Raw genomic sequence first — 18574 nt, forward strand, 5'->3', positions numbered from 1 at the left:
AGCCTGACATGGTCAAAATACTGGACACATTTCACAGGGCCGAGAGCCTGGGCTGCATGTTGGACTGACCCCTAAAGCACCACACGTGCACACAAACACTGTGCATGAAACCATCGCAGCAGTGCATGTGGGAAAACTGCAGAAACATTTGAAATCACTCCAAAGATGCTGCCATGCTGGCCAGCCTGTCTGTCCAGGCCATCCCAGACAGAGCTGTGATTATCCCGTTTTGCCTGGTCAAACTTCCATGTAGAGCACAGCACAGGGAAGGAAGCAGATCTATGGAAGGCAGAAGCCCAGAATTCCTGTTTATCCCTCTGAATGATGCCACGGGGAGGCACTGTTCAGACCCAGCTCTGCCAAATGCAATTATGATGAAGAATTAGATTAGTGCCAGAGAAATGTCGTCTCTGTCGTTTGAAGTGGATCCTGGTCAGGAGCAAAGATGCGTATCAAAGTACAGACTAGAGAAATCCTGCCTCATTAAAAATCGACTTTAAGCCAATTGTCCTCTTCCTTTCTGTCTGTCTGTCTGTCTGTCTTTCTCCCCTGCAAATGAGCTTACAACTCTCCCTCAAGGCATGAGCATCAGCAGTCAAGCTCTGGTAGCTTTGAAGAAATCTTTGTGTGATTAGAAATGCCACACAGAGTTACAGCCTTCTGACAGCTCTGCATGCCGATCACATGGGAGTATATAGGCCATTGGAAATGTAATCCATGGCATAGCTCTATCTTCCTAAGTGGGTGTTTAATTAGGAACTGTACTATTGCTGCATTATTCTGGCTCAAAGGAGCTACGGCTGAGCTGTGTGGGCTGGAGGAGGCCTCTGAGGCAGCTCAGAATTTAACCCTGGGAAGGGTGTGGAATATAGGATTAGGTCTGTGTGGAGATGTATCATCCCACATGCCATCCACACCTTCCCCTCCAGCCTGTGCTCCCTCATGGTGCTTTTCTGCGCCCCAGGCAAGGAAACTGCCTGGGCAGCTGCTCTGTGGGGCACCCAAAATCCAGAGGGACTGTGTGCCAACTGGAGCTCCTCCTTCTGTCTGCAGCAATGTCAGTGTCCAGCTGCATCAGGACAAAGCATGGCAGTGCTAGCAGCTTGGAAGGAGCACCCTGCATGGAGCACTGACAGAGCTGCTGACCAACATGAGCGATGCTTCCAGCCGTGCGGTTTCTGCTGAGGACACCCATATTCCAACAGCGCAGTGTCTCAAAGAGAAGGCTTTTATCTGCACAGTCTGAACAGAAAGGCTTCTGAGAGGCTCAGAATGGCCTGGTTCATTCTGGCTTAGAAGGGCCTGGTAAATCCCCAGCTCAGCAAGGGTGTGCCTGACCCCTCAGGGCGCCATGGCAAGACTGAGAGCAGCTCTTTTCTGGATGCTGTTGTGGGACTGATAACAGAAGGGCTTCTGAGAGGGGCATGGCTCAGAATGGCCTGGGTCGTTCTGGCTTAGAACGGCCTGGTAAATCCCCAGCTCAGCAGGGGTGTGCCTGTCCCCTCAGGACACCATGTGTGTCCTGAGGGGACACCATGTGTGCTGAGAGCAGCTCTTTTCTGGATGCTGTTGTGGGACTGAGGGCAGCCCCTCTCACTGCGTGCTTTGCTAGGGCTGTGGGCTGCTCCTCTGGCATTGCCATGGTGGCACTCAGGACACTTGAGACAGCATAGCAGGGCTGAGGGCTGCTCATCTCTGGGCTCCATGATGGGACAGACAGTAGCCCCTCTGAGAGTGCAACGGCAGGACTCAGGGCTGCTCCTGAGTCCAACAGTGGGGCTGAGGGCAGCCCCTCTTTGAGTGCCATGGTGGTACTGTGGGCTGCCCCTCTTTGGGTGCCATGGTGGGACTGAGGGCTGCCCCTCTTTGGGTGCCATGGTGGGACTGAGGGCTGCCCCTCTTTGGGTGCCATGGTGGGGCTGAGGGCTGCCCCTCTTTGGTGGGCTGCCCTTCTTTGGGTGCCATGGTGGTACTGTGGGCTGCCTGCTCAGGGCACCATCGTTCAGGCCACCTCCTTTCGTGGCACCATGAGGAATGAGGCCGGCTCCCCTCACGGCGCCATGGCAGGGCTGAGGGCTGCCCTTCTCAGGGTGCCATGGTGGATCTGAGGGCAGCCCCTGTCAGAGTGCTGTGGTGGTGCTCAAAGCTGCCCTTCTTGGGCCACCATGGGGCAGCTCCGCTCACAGAATGCCAGGGGGAGGTCCAGGGCAGCCGATGGATCAGAGGGCAGCCGAACCCACCATGGCACCGCGAGCCGCCTCCCCTCAGAGCGGCCGGACCCGCCCCGCCCCGCCCCGCCCCGCCCCGGGGGGCGCACAGGTGTGTGGGGGCGCCGGGGCGGGCGGTGAGGGGCTGAGGGGGCGCCGGGGGCTGGGATGGCCGAGGGGTGGGCGGTGAGGGGCTGAGGGGGCCGCGGGGCCCGCAGCGCTGTTCCGCGGGTTCTGCGAGCACCGCCCGGTTCGTCCTTGCCGGTATGGGCGCCTGCTCGCCCCGTTGCCCGCCGGCCCGGTGTCGGTGCCCGCCGCGCGGGGCTCCCGGAGCCGCGGGGACGCTGGTGCGGAGCGGCCGCGGGTGGCGTGGGCTCTCTCTGGGGGCAGGCATCAAACCCTCGGTGTCTTTGTGAGGGTGCTGAGTGCGTGTGTAGTGAGGAGCTTGTGCTGACGGCTGGTTCCGCCGCTGTGCGCGGAAAGGCAGCTGGAGCTGGAATGCTTTCTGTCAGCTGTGGAGCGCTGTAATATGTCCTAGTGGGTTATTTTTATTACCAGTATTGAGTACTTTATCTCAAACTAAGTCCAGCTTTCAGTAATTCACGTGCATTTTTCAAAGTGGCTTAAGGAAGTGTATCCCAAAGACTGAGGCAATGAACTTTCATAAACTCTCAGCTGGTAATTCTGTTTGATAATAAACTTTTTTATCGTCTCGAATTGCTGCTGGTTTTGAGTAACTTTTCTTTGTCACCTGCCTTGATTGGTTTTTCCTGACAGGCAGAATTCTGTCAGGGACTACAGTCAACTTCATGTTACTAGATGAGATGAGCAGGACTGAAAGGGTAAATTTTGGAGGTTTTAATTTTGAAACTTGTGCAAGAGGCTGAGAGCTAAAGTCGATGCAGATCAAGTATTTTACCCATGTCTTTGCATACATTAAAATACACCTGAATACTCAGTATTGTCTGGTGGTCCTGGAGACGTATTTCAGCTGTTAGGGAACAAACAGCAATGTTATCATGGTGATGAATGGAGGTATTACTTATATTCCTGCTTTCCTTCTGAATGACTTTATTTTCATGTGAGAAATGCCAGTCCCTGCTGATCAGTTTTAATTGCCACGTGTCACTAAATGTGGATTTGCTGAACTAGAAGGCCAATACTACATCTGTGAGATATATATATATATTTATGTGTGTTCATCTCTTTGGCTTTTTAATTTCTAGGCATTTTTTGTGTTAGAAAGTGGTCAATGAGTGCATTTTTTAATGGTCTGATAATGAATTTTCACTTTTGGATCCAGCTCTATTTGGCTGAAAATTAGATTTCATTAAATGCACGAGCATTTATTTTATTAAACAAAAATTCTAACAGGAGTCTCAGATTTAAGTGTTCTGGACTTTTTGGTTATAATGCCTTTCAGAATTTTGGGACATGGTTTTTCAGACATTTAGACAAATTTTCTGGCAGAAGAAGATGTGTTTTCCTGACAGGAAGGACTTTACCTGCTGTGGCACAGTTACACCAGAGCTCCTCAGTGCTGGGAGTGAGCTCCACAGCCACAGTTGTGCATTAATTGATGTAATTACACAAATAGCAGAGGTTTGTGGCACCAGAGCTGGGTCAGTCAAGAGCTGTGCCTGTTACAGCTCAAGGTGGTGAACAGTTCAGCCATAGCTAAACTCCTGAGGAAAAATGAGATTAAAGACAGGAAGGAGCTCTGGTAAACTGACTGTAAGAGAAAAGTTGTAACCATTCTTTTTCAGGAAGTTAATTTCAAAGACTTGGCTCTCATCCTTCTACTGTGCTTTGCATTCATGTGATACTTGGTCTCCTGTCTTCATAGTTCCATGTCCATTGTGGGTTTTTTTTAAGCTTACAATTAATTGTAAGCCTAATTGTATTACAATACAATATATGCATTTTCTATGGCACTTAGTACCATGAGAGTCAAATACAGTAGAGTTGTTTGGGTGCTGTTGCATTACAGATTAAAACCTTTTTTTCTCCTCACATTTATATTTTTCAGTAGTTTTGATTAGAGTCTTGCTTTTCTGAATACTCAGGCACGTAACATCTGTATCCTGGAGAGGAAAAAACCTATGGAGGGGAAAAACAGGTTTCAGGAACAAGGATCAGGCCTCGTTTTTAAATATTGAGATCAGCTTGAATTTCCATAACCACAGCTCCTCCTCTGTGGTTTGAACAGGCAGGGCTTCATCATGTCAAAACTTGTGTTTGGAATTTAGGATCTCTGCTGAGTGGAGAACTGGCACGTTGGCTTGGTAAACTCTCATGAGTAACTGAACAGTTGCTGTTGGGTTTTTTTTCTAGGAAACTTGCAGGGGTTTATTTGAGGTTGTTTTTGTTTGTTTGTTTGTTTTTTGTAGGAGTTTGCCTATATTCAAAATAAAAGCAGTGACAAATTCTGTTCAGTGTAAATATGGAAATGAAATGAATCTAAAAATTAGTTAAATTAGCTACATGGAAAGAAAATAGCTTTTGACTGGAAGGGTCAAACAGCCCTTCACTAAGGATAATTATTGGGAATCTTTATAAGCAGAGAAATACATTGGGAAGTTTCTTTCGGGGAGAACTTTGGCAGTTGTAGAAAGCAGGGCTGTGTAAATTTTTGTAACTGTAACAGTACAAAATAGAGGCTTTTTCCTTCCATTATCTTGCCCTTCCAGCTGCTGGTGATAATGAGCTTGTTCTTCTGCATAACTTAATAATATCCCCTTCTCTGGCAGGGGTTGCAAGAGAAGTTTCATGTGTTTTTGTTACATTTATTTATATTTCACCTCAGTTTTTTATTTACTTATTTTCACCTGAAGCTTGGTCTGTTCTGTAAAATGGCACTGATGTTTATTGTCCAGACATTTCATGTGCTTGTGTGCACTGTAAATTCCCTTCTCTGGACTCTGAAGGTGCAGTTGGACAGTCCCTGGCAGTCAGCAATCCTCACTGGCAAGTACCTGCTGTGTGAGGGGCTGTTTGAAATTCCCTGAATTTTAAAATCCCTTTAGGGAGGTGTTGCTGCTGAGCAGGGCAGCAATCCCATATGTCTGCCTATAAAAATGGACATCTAAAATTGCTGTGAGGAAGGATCTCCATCCCTGGAAGTGTTCAAGGCCAGGTGGGATGGGCCTGGAGCAGCCTGGTGGCTTGGAAAGTGTCCCTGCCCATCCAGAGAGTGACACTGGATGAGCTTTAAGGTCCCTTCCTTTGCTCTGTTCACACCCATCCACGTGTCCAGAGCAATTGCACATTGGTCACTGGTAAATGTAGCTGCAGTTAAGTTTATATTGTTCATTCTGGTGACAGTTTAGCCTGTCTTTATACCAGAATATTTCCACCTTTTCCTCTCATTTTCCTCCACTCTTTCCTATTTCTTTTCATGCCTTGTAAACTCAGCAGGATTAACTGTGGGACTTAAATGCTCTACAGAGGAACTTGAATCCCACCTTCAGTTATCTTTTCTGTTGCAGTTATTTTTAAAAAAATCCCCATGAGATGAGTGCAGCGTGCCTGGAACACAACGTATCATATTCCAGAGAGGAGCTTCTAAGTGTGGGTTTGACCTTGCACAAATATGTTTAATCCCTGTTGTTTGTTTGCATTTGTAGTATTTAAACTACTACCCACAGTCATGACACTTTAACAACATGACTTTTATGTGCAATCAGCACTAGACATCTGTTTCATCCTTTAGAGTTTGTAGAATCATATCCAAAAATACATTAAAAGAACATAATGGTGCAGAGTCAGGCATTCAGGAGTTAGGAAATGCCAGAATTCCAGTTCCCTGCATTATTTCTTAAATTCTGAAATAAGCAGGACTTGCTCCTGGTTCTTTAAAGCAATAACCTGCTTCTTTTATGTGTTGTGATTAGATTAAAGGATGGCTTTTCTTTGTAGTCTTAAAGCTCCTGGGAGCCCTGGTGAGGGAGAGTGGAGTCCCCAGTCTTCCTGCAGGATGTGTGGCAAGGAAAGCTGCAGCCCCTCTCATTTGGGCAGTTTTGCTGTCTGTACTGATGGTCAGAGGAATTACCAGTGAAGGAAATTGTTCACCTTGTTTAACTCTTTGTTTCTTTGCTCAGATTTGTTTTTGACAGGAGCTTGAGAGAGGATTGAAACCTCCAGTCTTCCAGGCTCAAGACTGAAAATAAGAACAAGTTTTTCTGTGTATCTTGTACAAAACCTTTAATGTTTTTGCTGACTTAACCCCATGACAGTTCATAGCTTCAGTCAAGAATGAGGCTATTTATTTATTACTTAGGCTATTTATTAATTGTAAGCCCAATTGTATTACAATACAGTAATGCAGTAATTGAGACCAAATCTGCTGGTGTTTCAGAAGTTGTTTCTGTCATGTTGTTTGCTTCATATTTCAGTCAGAACTGAACTCTAAGAACTTTGAGGTCAAAAGAGATGGATTTTTAGTGAAACATTTCTATTATGTCCTGTGTATACACTTCAAAAAACAGTAATTAGCTACTTTGCAATACTGCTGAAGCATATTTTTCCCATTATGTTTTCTGTTTATGGCACTGACAACATTCCTGTGGAAAATGTCTTGCTTTAGAGGGAATCCTCTGTGCTGACACAAAGCTGTTGAGTTAGGAGTCATCTACAAGGAAAAGCTTTAGAAATGCAGCTCCTTTGTTTAACCCAGATGTTGGAAGTATCAGGGTGGTTCACCCAGGCCAGTTAGCTCTACTAAATGCAAAATGTATAATTATGATATTCACTCTTTCTCTATATATAATGTCATGTAATAGAAATGTTTGGAATAGCAGGTCCATGTGATGACTTGTGGAGAAATGGTTTTAATTTTCTTTGAAATGACTCATGAAATTATTACTTGAGATGTGTGTCTTAGGAAGAAAAGGATGTTTAAGGCAAAGTATAAATTATATGATGGTGCTGCTGTTTGTCAAGGTTAAAATTACCTTTTTGTGATCAAGTTCCTTTTTTTTTCTTTTTTACTGTTTGTCCTTTGCCATGGGCTGGTGAGCAGCTCTTTTTCTCTTGGTGTGATTGTTACATGAGTGAGGGGTATGGTTAATTCTGTCACAGAGCAGTGAAAGGTGGATTACTGAGTGTCAGAGCTGATGTGGCACCCTCAGTGCTGCCCAGGAGAGGTCCCTGTGTTCTGCCAAGGGGAGGCACTGCCAGCCAGTCCCTCTGAGGAAAACAAATGCTCCTCTTAGACTATTTTGGCCCTTTAAAACATAAAAATATAGATTACTTCGCAAGGTAACATGCAGAGCCTGGTACAGGTGGTGCCAGCTGTGTGTTACAGGTTTAGGTGCATTGCAGGAGCTGTGAATATTGCATACATTGTGTCCTGATCACCTGGGACTTGTTGCCAGCCCTGCTCCCCTTTCTCATGGTCCCAGAGCTTCCCAGGCAAAAGCTGTAGCTTGGATTTGCCTTCTGGAGACAGGCATGGCATGAGCTGAGCCAAGAGGAATTGGGAATGGCAGAACCTATAAGCATAAAAATAACATTTCTTAATGAAAAACAGGACAAAAGAGTGTTTGAAAGAATGCAGAAGACAACCTGGGAGAAAATTAAAATGAGAGAAAAGGGAAAACTGGGCTTTTGTTGTACAGAAGAAACAGTCTGATGAGAGTGGGGATTCAGGGAAGGGAAATTCAGTTCATTGTCACTGAGCATTTCTGATGTGTGAATGTAATTTATTTTACAGCTGCTCCCCACCAATTTTCTTTTTCTTTGGTCAGTTGTTAAAAAACAAAGCCATCTGCCTTCTTTTCATGTTATGCTTGTTTACATAAACTAGATGAATATTCTCTGAATGTGAAGTGCATGTTCTGCATGACTCTGTTTTCATTTCTCTTTTTTTTCTTTTTTCCTCCTGTTTTACTCTGCAGATTCCACCAGTCTGCAGGCAAGGATCATGGCACAGTCTGGGAGGGAGTTATTCAAGACCATTATTGGGGCATTCAGAGGTGAGTATAAATTGTTATTCCAACTTGCAGGTCATGAGAAACTTAAGCCTTTGGAGCATCTTTCAGTTTAGACTGCTGTTACTTTTATTATTTTTCATTTCACTATTTACAGTTCTGAAATTAAATGGCAAATTATGTTTCTGCCTCTAGAAATCTTATTGAATCTCTGCAAACTAATGGTAACACAATAACTTCAAAAAACAGTTTTTAAAGCTGGGTTTGTATGGTGATAATTAGATTAATTTATTAAGCAGAGAAAATACACAAGTAGGAAACTGAGTTTTCCTTCAACACGTAGGGCTTTATTCCTTCAAAATTCTGTTTAGGTTGTAGAATATTCTCATCACTGAGTGCCAGGATGCCAGGCTCTTACTCCTATGAGGGCTGCTTGCCTTAAAACCAGTGCAAACACAAGGAAGATGCAATTTTCCTGTTCATGGAAGAATTATGGCACATTTCTGAGTAACACACTTGTTTGAATGAAGCTGAGAAATGTGTTTGTCTTGCCTTTTTTTTGTTGTTTTTAATTATAAAATAATAACCACTCATAACTGACTTAAGTAGCTAAAATCTTTTGAGGGTCATTGTGACTTCAAAGCATGAAATCTACTTAGATTGGGGTTTTTTTATCCTTTTCTTTAAAATGTGGAAAGTGACATTTTGATTTGGAAACCCTGGGGTCTGCTATCAACCAACATACATAAAATAAGATTGTTAATGAGCTTTTACATAACTTGAACCTGGAAATTGTCAACATGTAGCAAATCTTTCAAACAAAAAGCAGATTCTTTTTTGAAAAGCTGTAACAGGTCCATTGTTTGTGGCAGGCACTTTGAACTTGGAAAAATGCCTGGTGGTAGTGAATTGTTATTTTTTAGTACATCTACATGCATAAATAAATTCAGAAATTTTCTCCAGGGAATCTTGGCTACATGCTAAGGGAAGTGAGCATTTGTTTTTAACAAGCAGGTTCTTTTCCCGACTGCCCCTGTGGCAGGGGCAGGACCTCTGCAGTGGGATAACATGTGCCCATTGCCATCCTGGGAGCAAAGACAAGTGTGAAGCAGATTGATCTATTTTTTTTGCCCTCAAGTAAAGTTACTCTTACACACATGGAGATATTTATTGCTCAAATGTGTTCCACTTTACATATTAATGTGCCTGAGTATGGTTATCCTCCAAAACCTCAAGGTTTTTCTGTGTTCTTCAGTTCATTTTCAATATTTAAAGATCTGTTATCTTTCCCTCCTGGCTGCTTGGAACATGCTCTTTGCTGCTAGGATTATTATATCCCTTTTTTATTATTGTTTTCTTAAGCAGGGCAAGGTTTTTAGAGGGAGGTGAGATCTTTTATTAAAACAAGTTTAAGCTGTTTGACAATGAAGGAGGTAAAACAAGCCAGTAGTTCTTCTTTCTGCTGGCTTTTATGTTTCCTGAAGTTCTTGCAAATTGAATTTGCATTTTCACACAGATCCTGCCCAGGTGGCAACTGATGGAGAAGAGGATGTGTTGGCATGGCCATGCTGGTGGAGGCCTTCACACAGATCCAAAGGAAGGGGTAAAACTTGCTCAATTATATTTGCTTTTTAAATAAAAAATGCTATCAGCTTCCCCAAAAAACCTAAACCTAAAAAGTCAAGACCTCAAGTAACAATTTATCCAAAATTCTCTTGGTAGATACATAAATATTGTAGTAGATACTGTTAAATTGTCAATGTAGACTTGCTAGCTCTTAAATCACCAAGTGTTTGTGATTTATTTTTTTAAAATACCATTTTACTGTTACACACTGCCTTGAAATTGCCCTGGATTAGATTCTTCTGATGGAGAATGTTTCCTTGTCATTCACTAGTCTGTTGATCTTGTTTGTGGCTGATATTTCCCTGTGACTTGGCAGACAGGATGGTAGAAATCAGCTTGTGGGTTATTGCACCAGTTGGTAAAATCACACTTGGAATGGGAGGGGAGAGAAGCAATTAAGCTGTGTGTATTTTTACTTGGAATTAATGGTAATACCTCTGGTGTATTTTGCCTGTATTTCTATTCAGGAAGCACATTAAAGTAATGATGATGGTATATGAGGAGAAGCAGGATCTTTTATTAGACCAAATGATTACAATCAGAAAATGAGGCAAACTTCTGGTTAAAACAGGACAGTATCAACTGTGATTAAAATTGCCAAATCAAAGCTCTTGAGTGTACAGAACTTCCAGCTTCTCATTTCCTGGGCACATTTATTTCTGATGCTTTGTGTATTTGCAGAATCATTCTGTGTGAATGTTATAACTTGTTCAAACTTGGGTGGAATCCTCCCTAAAATTAATGAAGACCACATTGATGACAAACAATTTTCAACTTCACAATCCAGGTCTTCCAGGACTGCTTTGCTGTTTTAATTGTTATGGGGATGTCCCTCCTACAGCCTCAGTTGTAAAGAAACTGAAGAGTTCACTTTAGGATTTTCTTTCAAGTTTTCATCTGAGAGTTGTCCCCTCATTGAATCCAGACCTGTTTGTGCTACAGGCAGAAGTCAGGAGAGGTGTGTGTTTTATAGTAAGAGGGAATTTCATAACCTGAGGTGTAGTCAGCTTGTTTTAGTAAACATCTGTGGTCTTTTCTGCATGAGGCACAGGGGGAAACAAAATCATTGGCTGTCTCCAGCCAGTGGTACCAGGGCTCTGCATGTAATGTTAACTTCAGACTCATTTTAAGACCCTCCTTGCAACAGGTGTAAGCTCTTTTCAGAGGTTTCCTGGGCAAAACAGACTTCAAACCTGAGTCTCCTTCTCTGTTTCACATATTTAAATTCCAGGGTTTTTCCTGGTCAAAAAGGAAATGGAAGGTTCTGTTTACCACAACACAAGTAACCTTAAGGGATGTTGGATGTTCCTTAACACTAAAACATACTAGCAATGTGTTATCCAAAAATTTTGATGCCAGATGATATTTTTTTAATTTGCTGGCAGTGTAAAACTCCATTGGCATTCTCCCTTCAGCCTCTACTTGCAGCTATTCCTGTATAAATCAATCCCTTAAGTTCTTTATTCCAATAAATGCAGCTGAAACGTGGTTAATACAGGACATGGTCAGTTAAGGCTGTTGTCTAACTAAACAAATACCAGCTGTCCAGGAGAAAGCAGCAAAGACCAGCTGTGGAAGAGGTGAAATGCATGAGGAGTGGAAAAAACCAGGGTAACATTGGGTTTGCCAGGAATTTCTGAGCAAAACTGAAGGGAAGGAAATACTCTGCTGCTCCAAGTCCTCTATCTCATGTGTACATGCACTTGTATTCAGTGGGTAAAAGTACTGGCACCCCATTTACTGTATTTTTCCCCCTAGGATTATACTTTCAGGAGAACTGCAGGTGAGATATCTGTCAGCTCTATTACACCTTTCCCTGTTCCAGATTTTTTCTGACAAACCAGGCTGTTTATTCTGACTTTGGGAGTGACATTTTAAATTGCCCCTTTGACAGCAGCTTCTGCAGGTACAGAGCTGAGCCCTAAGGATGAGCACAGAGTGAAGAGCACATTACCTTCATCTCACTTGTAACTACTAAAGAAACTTACACTTTTTTAAACTCCAAAATAACTTTTGCTTACAGCAGTGGCTGCTGTGCTGAGTACTGAGATCAGAACTGATCTTTACCAGCTTTGGGGGATTTTTTGGTGCTGGTTGGGAGAATAACCTTGTGTAGGGGGAGAAACTTGTGCTGGTGCAATAAAAGGGATGATAGAGCTCCCTGAGGAAGCACACAGGGAGCCAGAATTGTGTCTTTCTCTCTTCATCAGCAGTGGCAGCTTAAATTCAAGTCAAACTACCACTTGCTTGTGTCCCACTTCTGACAGCTCATCATCCTGGCTCAGGCTTTATCCACCAAGTGGCAGGGTCAGCCCAGTGAGTGCCTGGCAGTGCTCAATAACCATGGAGATGGTGAACAGGAATTATGGCTTTCTTTTTTCCCCCTCTCTTTAGGTATTTTAAAATGTCCAGAACCTGGTTGGGATGGGTAGAAACAGGGTCAGCCCAGTGAGTGCCTTGCAGTGCTCAAAAACCATGGAGATGGTGAACAAGAATTATGGCTTTCTTTTTTCCCCCCTCTTTAGGTATTTTAAAATGTCCAGAACCTGGTTGGGATGGGTAGAAGGGGCAGGAAGTTGATCAATGGTCATTCTTCTGCAGATAATCTTCAGTATTGCATAGAGTGTTTTGAAACCATGCTGCATTCAAAAAGAGGAAAAGGCTTTCCTTTTTCCTTTTCTGCTCCCTGCTGTACCAGATTTATAATATTTTTCCTTCCATTCCTTGCATTTCTGTAGGAATAGACCTGTAAAGAAAATGTAAAACATTACTACCATTTAAAAGGAGGTAAAAATGAATTCATCTCTTAACCTTTTTATGTACCTCAGAGAATAAAAAAAGGGCCTGAGTCCATTGAACAGATTGCTCATTTTAATTCTTAATGTTGCCACTTGCATATTTAAACAATTTTTTAACTCATGTTTCTGTACAACAGTAACATTTATTTCATGGTAAACTTTGATGTAATATGTGTGCATTTTGCATCCTTTGATATTTCTTCTTGTTCCTTTGCAAGGCCTTTGGCAAGTGAGTGGCTGCCTCCTGACTCTTTTCTAAATGGATTTGCTTCTGTCACCGTTCAGAGCCATGAAAAAAGGAAATAGATTCCTTGTTTGCAGCCAATATATTTTGTTCCTTTTAATAGGTTTTCTGTGCAAAGTCTGCCTAGCCAATAGCAACATATAATTAGAACTGCTCTGATTGCACTTTTGTATCTTTTGTGTTAATGTGGTACCAATTTTTTTTTACTTCCTTTTAACCTCTAAGTGGTGATCAAAGATATTTTCCACATGTTTGAACTGCTTTTTATGCATATCCTTGGCTCAAATGGAAGGATTCATGTATATACTGCAGCAGATACCTCAGTCTTTTAAGTGGGTAGGACAAAACAGAGGCACTTTTGCATCCTCTCTCCACTGACAAATCTTCCATATCCCCATGTTTTAAAAGTAGTTTGAAATGTGCTTGTCCTGTGTAATGTTCCAGTACATTTGCAGTGACATTTAGTGACAAAATGCCTTGGTTTTGCTTGAAGCTGTGACTAGAAAACCTGAGATGAATTTCCTGGTGCTTTTAAAAACTTCTCTTTATAGGATTGGCTTCCCTGGTTGCCTCAGCAATTTTACCTTTGAACAGACCTCTCCTTTCTTGCTTATTCACCCCAGACCTTAACAGAGAATTTATTTTCTAATTTGGCTTATCCTCGAACAGTAAGATTTATCATAATGCTCCCCCTTCCTACTGACTTCTGTCACAAGAGTCATCTTTGAAAGGTGTGCACTAACTTTTTGTTTTCCTCCCTCCTCCCCACTACAAAATATTGCCTGAAATGGGGAGATTAGCTGCCCTTGCTGCCCTCCTTTCTCTCCTAGATAACCCTCGTGTCTTTCAAGTTAACCCCAGAGCAGCCAACACAGAAAAATGAGTTGTTGGTACTTGTGCTCTGTGTGGCTGCACATCCTCTTGTTCTCAATTAGGAAATGTGGTTTAGGCTGCAGATAATTTAGCTTGGGAGTTCAATGGGATTATCAGAAGTGTGAGTGATAAACATCTGTCCATCTGGAAAATAGCCTACATTGCTGTATAAAAATATACAGCAACCAAACCCCACAAGAGAAAACTAAGCCCAAAGCAAAACTTAAAGTAAACCCAAACAGAAAAAGTAATGTTTTTCAAGCTGTCTTGTTTAATGGATTGTGCTCTTACTTTGAGCAAAATTTGAGATTTGGAGGAGAACCTATTTTAAGAATTCAGTTAGAATTGATAGCATCAGTTAAACCAGCCCATGGCCATGTACATCTTCTGCCTTGTGAAGCCTGATTATCCATGTCAGGGAATGTTCTCCAAACTGTTTATGTTTATTGTGGACATTTCAGGCTTCCTTCTTGTTTTAATTCTTTTGTTAATTTGTTGGTTTTTTTTTTTTTTTGCATTTCTCTCCTGCTATTTTAAAACATCTTCCAAAAAAGAAGTAGCAAGCTCTTGAATTGAGCAATTGAGAATCAAGCAATCTTGAGGAGATAAAAGAGAAGGGTCAGTTTGTTCTGTGAAGTATTTCAAGGTGGGGAATTGTGGCTTTCTCTGTGTTTCAGTTGCAGCCAGATGGACTTACACTATTGAGAACATGGAACATTTTAATGTCATATCATGGATACAAACCTAAAAACTTCCACCATGAAATGTTCATGGGCAGTCCTAGTCTCAGGCATTATCAAGTGTCTGTTCCTATCAAATAAAATACAGAATTGATCCAAATGTATAAAATCCATCCTTATTTATAGTTATTTGGCTTCCCAGGTTCTTTGTAAGACAGTGCCTGTGTTTGTGCTCCCCACAGCTGAAGGAGATCGATGCCAAGAAGATCATCCGGGCCATGCTGTCCTACGTGTGGCCCCGGGACCGGCCCGACCTGCGCGCCAGGGTGGCCCTGTCCCTGGGCTTCCTGGCAGGTGCCAAGGTAAGAGCAGGTACTTGCTGTGCTCTCACAGTGCTGTTCATCTCGGCAAGGAATCATTTTCTTTTCTAGTATTTAAGGGCTTTTACACTTTGAAGATGTCTGGGTTTTTCACAGGAACATCTATAAGAAATGATAGCTTGGGTTTTGGAGCAGGGTATATCTGCAGGTAATACCCATGTGCATGTTTAGGGAGGTGAGATGGCAGCTAGAATGTTTGTTTCCCTTAATCTCTTTAGTTTAGCCCAGGATTTTCCATTTCTGGTTAATTTACCTCAGAAATTACAGGAAATGGGAGTTAAAGGCTGTTTTTCTTTTTTTGTGTGGTGCTGTCAGACAGGATTTCTTCAAGGCTCTGTCCCCATTCTCAACCCTGAACTTGATCAGTGTGGTGGTGCCTATTCACAGGTCTTGCTGTGCTGTGGAAAGGGGATTTGAGCTCCAGTCTGTTGATATTTCTCTGTGAGATAACAGAGGAGTTAATTGTTTTGGGGACTCCTCTGGGGTCCTAATATGAGAGAAGCTGTATAACCTTTTATATTTAACAAACCTGCTTTCATTCAGATGATTTTTCATGTGGTCTTTGATTATGAAATGGAAGATTGTTCTTACTTTTATTTCATTATGTGAGAGGATCTATATTCTTACCTGCAACAACATTAGTGTTTATTTGTTCTTTCAAGGAATTTGGAATGCAAAAGTGTTTGCAGATTAAAAGGGGATATAATTCAAATTCTGTGCAAACCTTGTAGAAATAATTCAGAAGAGCAAATGTTAGCTTCCTTTTGCTTTAAATAAAAAAAAAGAAATATTTGATTGCAAAATACTGGAAGGAAGTTTTGTGAGTTCCATTGAGACATACAGCTCAGCTGGGTTGCTTTTAAGTACAGCAATTTTAACCAAACATAAAGCTAATATTAGCACTCAGCACCATTGCCATGTTATGAAAAGAGAGGAGACAAATTTCAGCTCTGTAGGTGTTAAAAGAGGAGTGCTTGGGAGAGAAATGTGCTCATTTCTGGGAGCTGAAGAGGAATTGCTGGTCTACTGTGCTTTCTCAAGAGGTTTTTATCTCTCAGGTACTTGTGGGTACTGTCTGCAGCAGATACTTGGGTTGTGCTGCAGTTCAGGATGTTGCTGATAATGCAGGTGATGACATGCAGAATATGGCTGGACTTGCAAGTGAGCTTCCCCCTTTCTGTGTGCCTGGGCAAAACACCCAGCAATGCTTTCCACTGCATTTTAAAACTGGGGGAAACTGCTCAAAATGCAGATGCCTTGAGGTTTTGTGATGTGGATCTACCAGGTGGATATGAAAATTACTCTAACTAATTTCCTTTTTCAAGACTTTTATTAGTAATCTTAATAATTATCTAAATTAATTTTTAAATGTTTGAAGTAATTTTCCCTGTTCTTCTCCCCCCTTCCCTATTCTCTAATTTGTAGTGTTATATGGATATGATGGAGAATGTGAATCCAGCCTCTAATCCTGCATGTGGCAGCACTGTACCTTGCCTTTAAGAAATCTTATTAATGTTTCAGGCAGTTTTTTGGGGTGTTAAGAAAACAAAATTGATGACCAGGATACTTTGACTCTTGCAAATATCTCTATTTGGTGTAAAAAAGAGCTATTATATTTCTACTGGGAGAGAGAGATGTTTCCCCCATCAGAAAATCACTGAACTGCTCTTTGGGGAGGTAACTGGTGTTTGGATCTCTTAAGTGTTCTCTTAAGTTTCCCAGTTTATATTTGTACAAGGCAGCCCAGAAGCCCTGATGTCCAGAGCAGACTCTCAAAAGAAAAGCAGAAAACCTGTTGAGCTTTTCCCATGTTTTAGGAGATGCTTGTTAAAGCAGAAGTGTTTTTGTGAGAATGTTTCTTTGGGCAAACAAGGATTTCATTGGGAAAACATACAGCAAGCTCTCTATGGAAAATAAATATCATAAGTGCAGGGGTGAAAAATTTTATGGATGTCTTCTGGCTGTCCTTTGCTACTGTTCTTTGTTTTGTTCTGTCATTACAAAGCTGTGCTGGATAACTGCAAATTAAGGAGTTACCCCTCATCTTAGGAGCTGTGCTCACTCTTCCTTTGTGGGAAGAACTTTTCTTGAATTGCTTCATACCTTACACATACTGTGTGTGTGTCAGTGTGACACAAGTGATGTGCAATAGTTCATTCCAGAGCTGTAGTGAGTCTGTCACATCTTTGAGCCCTGAACATCTGCTGTCCTTCAGAGCACACAAAAGGTCACTTTGTCCTGGAGAAAATGCAGTACAAAGTAGTGTACCTGTATCTTTCCTGGACCATGTGTAATTGTGTGTGGTTTCCTCATTATCCCATTTGGGAGCCCTTTGTTCTGGTTGCTTGTGAGGTTAATTACAATGCACTCCACAGACCACACAAGCTGTTTGTTAAAGTTTTTCTGCTATATAATTGTGTCAGCACAGGAACACCAGCATGTTTTTCTCCTCACTGCAGTCCTGGCCTGATTTCTTTGTTCACTATGGAACAAAGTGAATTCTGTGTCTGAAGGATTTACATCCTTATTGTGGATTTTGTCTAAAGGCCCCTCATTCTGAGGGGGTTTGCATAGAGAACTGTATGGTCATGATGGCTGCTTCAAGTCACCTTCCCCCAAAAGAAACACTTCTGTAAACCCTGTGGCCAATTCCTTCTGAGTTTGACAAAAGATTTTCAAGTTTTATGCCTCTGAATTTACAATGTTAGGTTTCCAGTTAAAATACAGCGGCTGTAAGGTGGCTTCAGTTTTATTCTGTGAAAACTCCAAGGAATCACAGAGGACAGGTAGGTTATGAAATTCTCTGCTATGGGGGAAAATATAAGGAATACACCCCCAGTTTAATTTGATTACTCACCCACAAAACAGCTGGAGCTCATTTCTCCTTGTGCTGCTGCTTGAGAAATAATTTGTCTCTTTAAATCTTCCAGTTCAGTAAAATCCACTTTCAAAACAAAAGCCAGTTTGTGTGCAGCTACTGAAGAGCCTGCAGTTACAATCTGTCTTGACTCCTTTTGTGGGGCCCAGTTGCCTGTCATTGAACAAATTATTGTGATTTTTGGTTCCTTTTTGTCTCCACATAACTGCCAGTGGTATTGTGAGCCTTCAAAGCGAGCTGTTAGTATGGCTTTTTATGACAGGATGGAGTCTGCTCCAGGGCTAGTGAGGTCTTTTCTTCCTTGCAAGATGTGTTGTATTATTATGACACACTTTAAATTTTTACCTTAAATATTTATAGCCTATCTAGATGTGTGTACACGATCTGAAGGATGCACGAGGAAGGCAGGTGAGAGGAGTACACAGGGAAAATTTGTGTTTTCAGACACATAGCTCAGCCTGCTCAGCTTCTGCATATCTGGATTTTCTTTTTCCATGTTCTTCTCCCTTTTTTTTGGCTTCTCTACTGGTGATTTTATAGCAAATGCTTCCTTACTTTTCTGTTTTTTCCCTTTTTCTTCTGTGGCACAAGGAGAAAAGTGCTGAGGCTTCTGAGGAGCTGGATTAAACACATGAATATGACAAAATCACTTGTCACCTCTGTCAGCCTGCAATGGGTTTTGGCCTCCTGGTCACAGACCAGGCATGTGTTATTCATGAGCCAAAGAATTCTTTCAGACTCTCTGCATTTCTACTGACTGCTAATTCCATCAGTTTCAGAACAGGAATGGTTGGCTGAGGAGGCAGGACACAAGGGTTGAATTGCAAATTCTGCCTGCACACGAAGATAACGATATCCAGCTGATCAGTGAAGCATGTTCCTGTGATCTTGGTGTTTGAGCTCTTTCTGGGGGCTCAGATGGAGTTAGATAATTGCAATAAACCTTTAGAAATGGTTA

At 42.2% G+C, this 18574-nt stretch overlaps 1 protein-coding gene across 1 annotated transcript in view; it reads left to right on the forward strand.

Annotated features, from left to right (window-relative positions):
- Positions 1 to 2241: 2241 nt before the first annotated feature.
- ABCB7 (ATP binding cassette subfamily B member 7) overlaps positions 2242 to 18574 on the forward strand; it is a 35469-nt gene continuing 19136 nt past the window's right edge. Inside the window, exons 1-4 of the mRNA XM_039731091.1 lie at positions 2242 to 2319; positions 8105 to 8182; positions 9654 to 9740; positions 14601 to 14720. Of these exons, the coding sequence (XP_039587025.1) occupies positions 2242 to 2319; positions 8105 to 8182; positions 9654 to 9740; positions 14601 to 14720 (363 nt within the window). The remainder of the gene's footprint in view (positions 2320 to 8104; positions 8183 to 9653; positions 9741 to 14600; positions 14721 to 18574) is intronic.

The sequence above is a fragment of the Passer montanus genome, unplaced genomic scaffold, assembly GCF_014805655.1.
Source record: "Passer montanus isolate IOZ18808 unplaced genomic scaffold, ASM1480565v1 scaffold76, whole genome shotgun sequence".
Classification (NCBI taxonomy): Eukaryota; Metazoa; Chordata; class Aves; order Passeriformes; family Passeridae; genus Passer; species Passer montanus.